This window comes from Alexandromys fortis, unplaced genomic scaffold (genome assembly GCF_014885135.2).
Source record: "Alexandromys fortis isolate MF-2015 unplaced genomic scaffold, M_Fortis_MF-2015_v1.1 scaffold_86, whole genome shotgun sequence".
Taxonomy (NCBI): Eukaryota; Metazoa; Chordata; class Mammalia; order Rodentia; family Cricetidae; genus Alexandromys; species Alexandromys fortis.
The window spans coordinates 2,820,717-2,833,603 of record NW_026067965.1 but is presented as its reverse complement, the minus strand read 5'-3'; the positions used below and the strand labels follow the sequence as shown (position 1 = coordinate 2,833,603).

Below are 12,887 nucleotides of genomic sequence, written 5' to 3'. Positions count from 1 at the left end.
GGAGTAAACGAAGCATTTGTTGTGGGTTTGGTGAATTTTGTTATCGTTTGAAACAGCTCCTTGGCTGGCCTGGAGCTCACTCTGTAGACCAGGCTGGTCTCGAACTCACAGAGAGAGATCTGCCTGCCTCATCTCTCTCAGTGCCGGGACTAAAGGTGCCAGCTTGGTTTGATGTTTTGATTGCTTGTTTCGAGACAGGATCTCTCTATTGTAGTCCTGGAACTAGCTACTAGACCAGCTGGCCTTGAACTCAGAAATCCTCCTACTTTTGCTTCCCAAGAGCTGGGATTAAAGGTGTGCACCACGACGTGAGACTGGTTTGGTGTTTTTGGCAGGGTTTCCCTATGTAGCTGAGGTTGGCCTCCTGCCTTAGCCCAAGATTTAGGAGTTTAGACACGCACCACGGCACCTGGTTTATGTGATGCTGGGGTTCAGATTCAGGGCACTAAGAATGCTAGGCAAGCACTGCACAGACTGAGCTGTGTCCCAGCCTCACAAGTAAGTTTATAAAAGGTTCGCATCCTAAATTGGCGGTGGTGGTGCAGATTAAGGCAGTAAGGTCCTGAGTTCAGGACTGACTGCCTGGGTTACATAGTAAGATGCTGTCAAAACCAAACCAAACCCAAACCCAGGTGGGCAAGATGATATGGAAAGCACCTGCTGCCAAGCCTGGCTCTACTACCTCAGGTCAATTCTCAGAACCTCAGGCTGTGGACGTGGACACACACACTTTTTTGTTTGTTTGTTTGTTTGTTTCTGAGACAGGGTTTCTCCATGCAGCCCTGGCTGGCCTGGAACTCGCTTTGTAGACCAGGCTAGCCTAGAACTCATAGAGATCCGCCTGCCTTTGCCTCCCAGGTGTTGAGATTGAAAGCATGTATCATCCCCTCCCACCCTATCCCCATACATTTTTTAAAGAGCTGTAATCTTAGCACTTGGGAGGTACAGACAGGAGGATCAGAAGTTCCAGGTCATTAGCTACATATAGATCTGGAGGCTATCCTGCCTCAAAAATCAAACAAAGAAAAAACAAAACACAAAAATTGAAACCCCAAACTTTGTTCGTGGAACTGTTTCTCATAGCGACATATTGAACATACTATTTTCACCGCTGAAGGTCTTCAAATGTCTTAGCTTGGCTCTGGGCGTCATGGTCAGTGTTAGGAATCAGTCCCATGTTCTTTCCAGCCACGTGAGCTTTGCAGAGTCGTTAGCTAGGACTTAAGAGACGAGAGATCTATCTCACAAGCAGCGTTTGCCGACATCTGAGAAGCCCTAAGTTCCACACTAAAAAACTAAAATACACCTATAATCACAGCACTCCAGAAGCTGAGACAGGAGGATTAAAAGTTCAACGCCAGCCATGGTCACATAGTGAAACCCCACTTCAATAAAATAAAACAAAAAGAAAACTTAAGGACAGTTGGCTATATTGGGTGTACAGTGGGCTATGCCCAGTAAACACATCTACAAATGTATCTTAAGATGAAAATACATGGAATATGTCTACTCTGCTCCATCGGAGACATTATACCGTCAGCACCAAGCCTTCCCGCAGCCTGAATGTGGGGGCAGACCTGGATCTGGGGCTTGGCTGGCTGCTGCCACCAGCATTGCCAGAAAGCATCCCACCACATTTGCTTAGCCTAGAAAAGATGACGATTCAAAATGCCAGGTGCAATTTCTACAAAAACGCTTATCACTCTAAGGCGACCTCCATGTAAAAATGATCTGTTCGTGCCATTAAGACAAAGACCATCCACACGGGAAGACCTTTATCCCTTTTCCACCATCTGGCTTAAACTCCACTCCTTCCTCTCTTTTTCAGTCTCGAGTCCAGGTCTGTCTGGCCCCGGGGGACAGTTTTCCTCCCAGCTGGCAGCCTGGCTACCCCTCCTCTGTAGCCCTACAGATGTGTGGGGGCTGCCACAGGGCTCCCCAGGGAAAGCCCCAGGCTGCAACCATAACAGGGGGAGGGAAAGGATGTAGCTGGCCTTCTCCCTTCCCTTCCTCCCCCTCCTTTCCTCTTCCCCTCTTCCCTGCTCCCCTCCTCCCCTCCTGGGCAGCAGAGAAGCTCTCTTCTGCCCCCACCTGCCCTTAGCAGGTCATTGCCTGGCCTCCTGCCCTATCCATGGAGACTCCCCCTTTTTGTCCAGCTGGGTTTCAAACGTGCCAGGCAAGTTGTTGAGCTACACTCCCAGTTCACAAATTCATTTTTTTTGCTGTTATTGTTTGTGTATGAGCACAGGGACGCACATGTCAAAGGCATGTGCGTGGGGGAGGAAGACAACTTTGGGAGCTGGTTCTCTCCTTCCACCATGGGCTCTGGGCATTGAACTAAGGCTTGTTTTTTGTTTTTGTTTTGTTTTTTAATTATTTATTTATTATGTATACAGTGTTCTGTCTACATGCATACCTGCAGGCCAGAAGAGGACACCAGATTCTCATAGATGGTTGTGAGCCACCATGTGGTTGCTGGGAATTGAACTCATGACCTCTGGAAGAGCAGTCAGTGCTCTTAACCGCTGAGCCATCTCTCCAGCCCCCACTTTTTTTCTAAGGCTTGTTAAGACAAGTGCTCTCACCTGCTGAGCCGTCTCCCCGCAGTTCTGACCCTTCGCCCACATCCTTCCCATTGCAGGTAACTGGCTAGTTCTAGGACCTGGCCAACACGGTAGCTGGGAGCTGCTGAGCACTTGAAACATGGCTGGTTTCAAAAAAGGTGTGCAAGAGGCTTTGCACAGAAAAAATTAAGATGTTTTATTAAATAAGTTTATATTGTTACGTGGGTGGAAAGAAAGACTTTGGAGATACACTGGGCTAATTAAAACACATTACAAATGAACTAGACCTCTCTCTCTCCTCTTTCATTCTTTCTTCTGTGCTTCTGTGCTGTAGAGCAAACCCAGGGCCTCTATCCCAAATGCTAGGCAAATGCTGTACCACTGAGCTAAGGTTCTTTCCTTCCTTCCTTCCTTCCTTCCTTCCTTCCTTCCTTCCTTCCTTCCTTCCTTCCTTCCTTCCTTTCTTTCCTTTTTAAAATAGTGTCTCACTAAGTCACTTAGACTGGCCTGGCCTGATAACCTCCTGCCTCAGCTTCCCAACTAGTGTTACCAACTTGCTCCTCCCAGGCCTGGTTTCCTTAGCGCTTTAAAAGATGTGGCTGCTGGCCACAGTAAATGTGTTGGTGACGTCACATGTCTTAGAGGCCCAGCACCGGGGAGGTAGAGGAGAAAGATCACAAGTTCGAGGTTACCATCAACCGCATAACAACTTTCGAGACGAGCCTGAGATACACGAGACCCTATGGAAAAGACGTGGGGCAGGTGTAAGAGTGTATTTGTGTTCTCTGTCATGTTTGTATTGGACAGCGGTGGCCTAGGTCTTCTCTTGTCACACAGCCCCAAGTACCACTTGGATCATTCTACTGTGACCGCCACACCCATTTCTAACTGTGCCGTTGTTCCAAAGGCTCTAGAATAGATGCCAGCTTTTACTGCAGATCCAAGCAGGCGGGTCTCTTGGCGCAGGGGCCTCTGAACCCAAGCTGGTCAGGGGAACATTCAGGAGTTGGCCACTCATGTTTCATACTGAATTGTCCCCAAGTGGAACAGGGTCTTCAAGATCCTGAGTGGGCAGCGTGACTCTGTCGTTTCGTTTCCACTCCTATAAAATGGGCAGCTGGACTTGCCGCCTGACCGCCGTAGGTGGACTGAGGATGGACAGAAAACATGTAGCATGGCGCCGAAAAGGTGGTCAGTGTAAGATGGGAAACCTGCCCGGTGACTGGCTCCTTTGTTTCCTTTCTAAAAGGGGGTGTTGCTCTTGTCCCCTCTTTCCACAGGGGACACCGGGTAGAAGAGGGCCCAGGTAGCTGATGGAAGGTGTTCTTGGTTGAGCTCCTAGAGACAGGGCTGGGGGAAAGAGGCTCAGTCAGCTGGTGTGGGATGAAGCAGGGCCAGCTCCCCGGCCTGCATGCAGGTCTCCGCCTCTGTGAAGAGCGGGAATGGTCACTGTGGGATTTGAGGCTGGGATTTCAATGCCTCTGGAATATGTGATCCCCACTAAGATCGAAGCTTACAAACCGGTGGGCTCGTCAAGCTGAAGAATAGGTCAGGATCCATGCTGGCGGACAGAGAAGCCCCAGACTGCAGCTATAGTATTGTCTACACTGGAGCTGGGCAGTCAGGGAGGAGACCAGTGAATCCCTGAAAGTTCAAATCGCCCTTTCTTGGGGAAGGATCAGGGGGTCCTGGGCCTGCCATCCAGTGCTGGTGGCAGAGGAGTTGGGGCCGTCGCAGGTTCGTTTCATGGTGTGTGAGTGGGTTTTCTGTTTCTATGAAAAAGCACCCCAGAGAAACCCTGAAAATGAAGATTTAGCTTTTCAATGATCACTCCTGCAGAGGTTTCCACTCATACTCACTGCGGGCTTGTGTTGAGATGGCAGAGGTGCGGTAGAACAATACCCAGCCTACCTCCTGGCAGCCAGGGAAGCAGAGAGACAGAGAGGAGGAGTCTGGGGCGCAAGATGTTCCCTTGAAGGTGTGTCCCAGTGACCCACTCTTCGGACCAGGCTTTCCCTCCGATTCAGTGTGCTGATGGAGTAGCCTGCAGGTGAGGCCAGCCCCTCCCTGCTGTAAGTCAGTGGCTCCTCTGTTGCATCGGCTGAGGACCAAGCCTCAACACTTGAGCCTCTGTGAGCGACACTTCGTTTTCACACTCCGTGTGGTTTCTGCTTCTGGCTAAGGAGAAGCAAGCGGTTTGGAAAAAGAAGGAGGATTTCGGAGCCTGCAGGGACCCTGAAGATCTCCAGGCCTGCTTCTTCCACCCCAGCACTTCCTGGCTGTTCCCTCCGAACTTCTGCCGTCTGCTTTAATTGGCCCATGCAAACTCACCCCTCTCCTTCTCTCATCTCCTCTCCCTCCTCCATCTTTTGAGACAGGGGCTCACTGTGTAGCTCTGACTGGTCTGGAATTTTCTACATAGACCAGGCTGGTCTTGAACTCACCGAGGTCTACCTGCCTCTGCTGGGACTAAAGGCCAAGAAAAGACCATCTGTTTTGAGCTGTCTGATGAGGGACTGGGAACTGAACTCAAGTCCTCTGTAAGAGCAGCAAGCATTCTTAACAGTGGAAGCATCTTTCCAACCCACCATCCCCAGAGTACTAACATTACAGGACCACACCACTGTTTCCAGCTGGCCTGGTGCCAGGAAAGGAACCCAGTGTATCATTTGTGTGCACATATGTGCGTGCGGGTGGAAGGCAGAGGACAACGTGCAGCAGTCGGTTCTCTCCTGCCATGTCGGTTCCAGGGATTGGACTCAGGTTTTCAGGCTTGACAGCAAGTGCCTTTACCTGCTCAGCCATCCCATGGGCCCTTGCGGAAGTACTGGGAAAGCCACAGAGGGAAAAAGGGATTATTAATGACCGTGCCAGTATGATTAGTGAGATCATACTAATGGGGTAACTTTAGAACTTGTCCCTCTGCCACGTTTCTTCTACCTGTCCCGTATAACCTCACGTCATTTATTTATTTGTTTATATTTTGAGACAGGTTCTCAGGGAAACCTTGAACTCACTACGCAGCTGAGGATGACCTTGGCTTTCTGACCTTCCTCTTCCTACTTCCTGAGAGTGCTGGGATTACAGGCCTGCAACTCCACTTCTGGTTCTGTGATTCTAGAGATCAAATCCAGGGCTCTGTGCATGCTAGGCAGGGACTCCACTATTACCAGCTCTGGCTCACCCTCTTGGTTGTTCCTGCAGATCGATGCTGCCTCCTTAATTGCTGCCTCCGTGATGGCGGCCCCTTGCGCTTTGGCCCTCTCCAAGCTGGTCTACCCCGAGGTGGAGGAGTCCAAGTTCCGGAGTGAGGAAGGGGTGAAGCTGACTTATGGGTGAGTGCAGCAGGGGGCTATCGCAGAGGGCACGGGTGCTGGGTCGCAGATCAGGGGTAGCGAGGAACAGTGCTGTCCTTGCCTCATTTCCGTCTCCCACGGAGCGCTCTCTCCCATCACTACCTTGGCTTCACATGCAAAAACAGACTCTTTTTTAAAAGAACTAATTGATTTATTTACTATGTATGAGTATTTGCCTGCATGCCTGTATCTGTACCATGAGCTTGAGGAGGCCAGAAGAGGGTATGGAATCCCCTGGAACCGGAACCTCCATGTGGCTTAGGTTATGAGCCTCCATATGGGTTGGTTATGAGCCTCCATTCGCGTCCTGGAATTGAACTCGGGTCCTCTGGAAGTGCAGCCAGTTACTTCTAACCTGTGACCCATCTCTCCAACCCGAACACAGATTTGTTGAATGAGGTAGGAAAATGGCCAGCCTAACTACATAGCAAAGTCTGAACCAACTTGGGCTCCATAGTGAGACTCATATCAACAGGACAAAACTAAGAAAAAAAACAAGTACTGAATGCATTTTTCAAGTTATAATCTGCTTCTGACCAGGAAGAAAAAAAGGGCTGGTCAAGGTTCACCCAGTGGGGCTCAGTTCTTGATGAGGACCCGTGTTGCTCCTTGCTACCGTCTCTGCACGCCTGACGTCTGACCACCAGGTGGCAGCCTTACATTGACAAGTGGCGTGTCAGGTCCCAACAGGCCTTTGTCAGAGTCTTAGCCATCACCATTAGCCAATCCTTTAAAACTGGTGAAAAGACTCTGGGTGTGGTGTCCGTGATCCCAGCACCTGGGAGATGGAAGCAGAAAGGCTAGGAATTGGAGGCCATCCTTACTACACGGTAAATTCCCGGCTAGCCTAGGCTCTGTGAGGCCCTGTCTCAACCCTCAGAAGTGGGAAAGACCCATGTGTGAGTTACCCAAACTTCTTGTGTGTTATTCACACATCTTGAGGCTTTGGGGCTGCTTTCTCCTGTGGAAATAGATTGTAACTCACCTCTATCATCCCCCCTCTTCCTCTTTCTCTTTCTCTTTTTCCTCTTCTCTTCTTCCTCCTGTCCCTATGCCCCCCACTTTTGAGTCGAGGTCTCAAGTACCCCATCCAGTCTCAAACTGGCTAGGTATCTGAGGATAACCTTGAACTTCTGACCTTTTGCCTCTACTGCCTGCGTGTTGGGATTATAGGTGTACTATCACATCCAATTTATGGGGTGCTGGGGAATCGAACCCAGAGTCTTGCACCTGCTAGGGAAGCACTCTACCAGCTGAATTACATGCCTAACTTTTATTATATATTTTCTAGTAAACATCTTTATACACATGCATATTTACTGGCTTTTTTCTTTTTATTTTATGTATATTATTGGTTTTGCCTGCATGTAAGTGTACTGCATGCATTCCTGGTGCCCTTGGAGAGCAAAAGGAAATAGATCCCCCAGCTAGCTAGAGTTAGGGACAGCTGTCAGGGTCTGGGAACTAAACCTGAGTCCTCTGTGAGCAGCAAGATCTCTTCACCATTGAGCCATGTCTCCAGCCCCTTGACATCTTTTAATTGCATCTCCGTTATTGAGTGTGTGTGTGCATGAGTGTGTTCATGTGTGTCACAGCACTTGTGTGGAGGCTCCGCGACATTCAGAGCACCCTCAGAGAAAGAAAAGAACCTCAAGAGGGAAAGGGGGCTGCTGGTCACAGAACCGAGACAAGATCAGGTTTCTGCAAAGGCAGAGTTGATAGCTCCATGTATTTCTGGCCTCTTGAAAGCAGGCTGGTCCCTGCCAACTCCCGTGGGAGTTAACGCTCTGCTTCTACCATGTGGGTCCCAAGCATCAGACCCAGGACATCAGCCTTGGCAGCAAGCATCTTCTTTTTAGGGTGTAGCTGGCTAGGAACTCACTATGTAGACCAAGCTGGCCTCAAACTTACAAAGATCTGCTGGGATTAAGGGTGTGTGCCCTCAAGCCTGGCTTCTGGTTGCCTTTTAAAAATAAAGAGAAACAGATGTTCTTAATAAAATCTTTTGCTCAAACCAATATATCAAAAACATTTTCAGTCGGGCGGTGATGGCGCACGCCTTTAATCCCAACACTCGGGAGGCAGAGGCAGGCGGATCTCTGTGAGTTCGAGACCAGCCTGGTCTACAAGAGCTAGTTCCAGGACAGGCTCCAAAAAACCACAGAGAAACCCTGTCTCGAAAAACAACAACAACAACAACAAAAATAACATTTTCGTTTTATCAGGTGACCCATAAAAATAATAAGAGGCCAGGCATGGTGGTGCAGGTCTTTAATCTCAGCACTTGAAAGGCAAGTGGATCTCTGTGAGTTCTAGGCCAGCCTGGTCTACATCATGAGTTCCAGGATAGCCGGGGCTACATAGAGAGAGCCTGTCTCAACAAAATAAAACAAAAGCTAAAATATTTCCCCTCCCTTCTTCCCTCCCTCCCTCCCTCATCTCAGATTCTCAAACTGTGAATGGAATATTGAATTTACAGCACAGTGTGGTTGGGTCCAGCCTGCTTGCAAGTGACCAAAGGCACTGAATTATCAACTGTCCTGCACTGCAGCCCAGAACCTGGGCGTTTTCCTCATTCTTTGACCAGCAGGTCTCCCTTTCCTCCTCTTGTCTCTCTCTCTTGAAGTTTTTTCTCTCCCTGTCTCGGAAAGAAAACAAGTCTCCTCGGTTCTGAAGCCCTCTGTCCAAGGTCCCTCTTTGGACCTATAACGGGGGTGGGGGGCTTTCCTGTTTCTGGGGACATACTAGTAATGACACCTATTGATCCCAACGGTAGAGACGCTCGGAACCTCGTGGAAGCAGCCAGTTCTGGGGCTGCCATCTCAGTGAAGGTCGTCGCCAACATTGCTGCCAACCTGATCGCCATCCTGGCTGTCCTGGCCTTCATCAACGCCGCCCTTTCCTGGCTGGGGGACATGGTGGATATCCAGGGACTCAGCTTCCAGGTGTGGCTGTGGTGGAGGGGAGGGTCTCGGGATAGGGAACGGCGGATGGAGACCCTGTCTGACCCAGATCTCTTTATCCACAGCTCATCTGCTCCTACATCCTGCGGCCTGTGGCCTTCTTGATGGGCGTGGCCTGGGAGGACTGTCCAGTGGTGGCCGAGCTGCTGGGCGTCAAACTGTTTCTGAATGAGTTTGTGGCCTATCAGGAGCTTTCCCAGTACAAACAGCGCCGCCTGGCAGGGGCTGAGGAGTGGATTGGTGACCAGAAACAGTGGATCTCTGTGAGTGCTCCATTCCTTCCTGGCAGCGCGGGGATGGCCCAGCATTCCCTGGGGCCCCTGGCAACTGTTTTTGTGTTTCTCTGAGCCTGCCAGAGACACACTGGGGTGACGCTTAAGCACCCATATCCTGCTCTCCGGGCAGACCAGACAGACAGACATCGGGGCCGCACTGTGAGCTCTGGAAAGAGATTTGTCTGAGACCAAGTTCCAGATGGGCCACTGCTAGCTTTGGCCCTGCGTGAGCTGCTGTGTTGTGCCTCTCTTTTGGAAAACAGGGATGTAACGCCTGCCACCTCTCCTCCAAAGGGGCATGTGGGATTCCCCAGTGAGCTAAAGAACGAGTGAGCTGGGAGACCCTCCACCTCAGTCCCTGGTGATACACACGGTGTAGGGCTTGGCTTATTTCGTTGGCATTTATTCTAAAAACACCCCCATGAACAAAATGACACAAGGCCTATGACATTAGCCTTTCTGCAAGAATACAAAGTCAGAACATAATGTTGGGAATTACAGGTACGAGCCTCCACGAGAACATCTTTTTTTTTTTCCCCTAAGACAGAATTCACAGTTACTATAGGCCTACAGCGTAGCCAGCTTTCTCCCTCATCTTTAAGACGTATGTAGATTTTTATTTTCAGTGTTGGAGATGGAACCAGGCCCTTGTTGTACATACTAAACACTGAGCTACACATTTGAAATTTATGTCCTCTCCCCCATTTTTTTTTTTAAGAGACAGGGCTTTTCTGTGTAGCCTTGGCTGTTCTGAAATGTTGAAATAGGAGCGGCAGGGCTGCGTCCCCAGCACCCGGCCGCCCGCATGGCTAGCTTATGCCCCGAAATAATTACACGGAAACTGTATTCTTTCAAACACTGCCTGGCCCGGCTAGTTCCAGCTTCTTATTGGCTAGGTCTTACATATTGTTCTAACCCATTTCTAATATTCTGTGTAGCCCACGAGCTGGCTTACCAGGGAGGATCTTAACCTGATTCTGTCTGGCGTGGGAGCATCATGGCGACTCTCTGACTAAGCTTCTTTTTCCCAGCATTCTCTTCTGTTTACTCCACCTACCTAATTTTCTGTCCTATGAGGGCCGAGGCAGTTTCTTTATTATTAACCAATGAAATCAACAGATAAGATACAAGACCCACCTCCATCACTGAAACTCCCCCTGTAGACCAGGCTAGTCTTATAGTCTTTGTCTCCTGAGTGCTGAGATTAAAGGTATTTGCCACCACGCCCTGTTCCAAAATTCCATCTTTAAATACATTTAAATGTATCTTTTAATTATTTGATACTAGTTATTTCAGTGTGTGTGTGTGTGTGTGTGTGTGTTGCACACATGGAAGCCAGGGAACAACTTGGAGGAGTTGATTGACAGTTGACTGTCAGCCTTAGCAGCAAGCATTTGCCCCTAGCATTTCCCATCTCACAGGCTCAAATGTGAGCGTCTTGCCATCTTAACCAGTCTTGTGTTGTTGGATCATTCATTTGAACTCCTTATTTGGCTGTGTGTATGGCAATGTTGAAATGACTCTCAGTGTGTAGAACTGTCCCTGCCCCCTGGGTCATTTCTTCAGGAGCTTCCTAAGGTGGATAAGCAGAACTCCACACAAAGCCTGCAGCAACTTTCCTAACTGGCTTTCTTCAGGAGCTTCCTCAGAGGTAGAGGAGCAGGACTCCACGGAGCAACTTTCCTAAGTAGCTAGTTTAACTAGTGGTTAAACGCCGCCTCATCTGGTCGCTGCCGTCACCACTGGAAAGGAAGCAGCAGCATTAGAAGTCTGTACTTCAGAGCAAGCTTGGGGGCTGAGGCTCTGGCTCAGTTGGTAGAGTGCTTGCCTGGCCATACACAAAGCCCAGGGTTCCATCCCCAGCACCGCACAAACTGGGTGTGGTAGTGTGTATTGGTTAGGAGTTCAAGGTCATCCTCAGTTATAATTATCTTGAGACCAGTTTAAGACTATTTGAAGCCCTGACTCCCAAACCAAAGGTGGGCACTTAGGATACAGGCCGAAGGACAGCTGAGAGAGGGGTTGGGTCTTTGAGGCAGTAAAGTGTGAGCTCCCTTAAAGTGGGAGAATGAGACTAGGAAAGGAGCCTCCTGAAGGGCACCAAGGCCACAGAGGAATTGAATGAATTAAGACTAGGGAGGGAGAGATGGCTTAGTGGCTAAGAGCACTGGCTGCACTTCCAGAGGTCCTGAGTTCAATTCCCAGCACCCACCTGGTGGATCACAACCATCTGTAATGGGATCGGGGCCCTCTCCTGGCACAAAGGTGTACATGCAAAAAGAGCATGCATATACATAAAATAAATAAATTTTTTTTTTTTTTAAAAAAAAAGGACTAGGGAGGCTTCATCACCTTGGGGTGAGGCCTCTTTGTAATCTGTATTTCCAGGTCAGAGCAGAAGTCCTGACGACTTACGCCCTCTGCGGATTCTCCAACTTGAGCTCCATCGGCATCATGCTCGGAGGCTTGGGTGAGTCCCTGGCCTTTGAAGCAGCCAGGAGCCAAGAGGACTCATAAGGGGTGGCTGGGAAGGGTTGATGGGGACAGTGGGCAGTGTAAAGGGAGGAAGGGTATAGGTTGTTGAAGGACACCCTCACCCTGGCCCCTTCCTGTTCCCCCACTTTTTCCCCTCTCAGTGTGAGTCTTCTGGCTCATCTCTGCTTCACACTGTGCCCTCACAGCCCGGGAGAGGAAGGCCTCTCATGAGTGTGGCTCAGCTCAGATGGGCACAGCTGCCTTCAGGGTGCAGTTGGCCTGGCTTAGAGAGAGTAAAACTTTGTGTCGGAGAAGTGAAGTGATCGTCAGGGAATGGCTGGGCCTGTGTTTAGTCAATATGCCGCCACACCCCAAACCCATCTTCCTAGCTGGGCATGGTAGCATACATCTATAATCCCAGCATTCAGGAGGCTGAAACTGGAGAATCATGACTTCAAACCCAGCCTTAGCTGTATGAAACCTTGTCACAAAACAAAACAAACGACAACACACATACCCAAAGGCTGGTGATGTCGCTCAGTTGCTAGAGTGCTTACTTCGCATGCTGGAGACTGTGTTTAACCTCCAGTACCAGATCAGCCGGGTACAGTGGCTCATGCCACCTCTACATTGGGGAGGCAGAGGCAGGAAGATCAGAGTTCAAGGCCAGTCTGGGCGGTGTGAGACCCTGTCTCATAAAAAGAGAAAGAGAAACCAACTTCTTTCCCTCCTCCTGCTACAGTGTGTGGGGTGAAGGGGACATTATTGAAAGCTTCTTGACAGGTCAGGGGACAATGAAGGGCCACATCTGCCCTCCTGCTACTCAGCAGAGGAGGACGGTGCCAGAGCTTCAGGAGGTGGGCAGAGGGGTGGGGTGGGTGGCTTCCTTGGCCCTGAGCTCTCTTGCCCCTCTGCAGGCTCTCTGGTGCCCCAGAGGAGGAGTGACTTCTCCCAGATTGTGCTCCGGGCACTGATCACCGGGGGCTTTGTGTCCCTGGTGAACGCCTGTGTAGCAGGTGAGTGCTGCGGGTCCACCTGGCTCAGAACCCTGCTTCCGGTTTTTACTAGGAGGACAGGGTTGGCTCCCGGGCCAAGCCTTCAAGCTGCTTCCCTCCACAGGGATCCTCTACGTGCCCAGAGGGCTGGAGGTGGACTGCGTATCTCTTCTGAACGAGACCCTCAGCAGCAGCAGCTTTGAGGTGTACCAGTGCTGTGGCCAGGTCTTCCAGGGGTGAGCGCCTGGGCTGTGGGTGG

At 50.1% G+C, this 12,887-nt stretch overlaps 1 protein-coding gene across 1 annotated transcript in view; it reads left to right on the top strand.

Moving 5' to 3' along the window:
- The window catches only part of Slc28a1 (solute carrier family 28 member 1), a 43,384-nt gene that overhangs the window by 27,284 nt on the left and 3,213 nt on the right, over positions 1–12,887 (top strand). The window contains exons 12-17 of the mRNA XM_050154080.1: positions 5,769–5,899; positions 8,697–8,865; positions 8,949–9,146; positions 11,547–11,628; positions 12,551–12,649; positions 12,753–12,864. Coding sequence (XP_050010037.1) covers positions 5,769–5,899; positions 8,697–8,865; positions 8,949–9,146; positions 11,547–11,628; positions 12,551–12,649; positions 12,753–12,864 — 791 coding nt within the window. The remainder of the gene's footprint in view (positions 1–5,768; positions 5,900–8,696; positions 8,866–8,948; positions 9,147–11,546; positions 11,629–12,550; positions 12,650–12,752; positions 12,865–12,887) is intronic.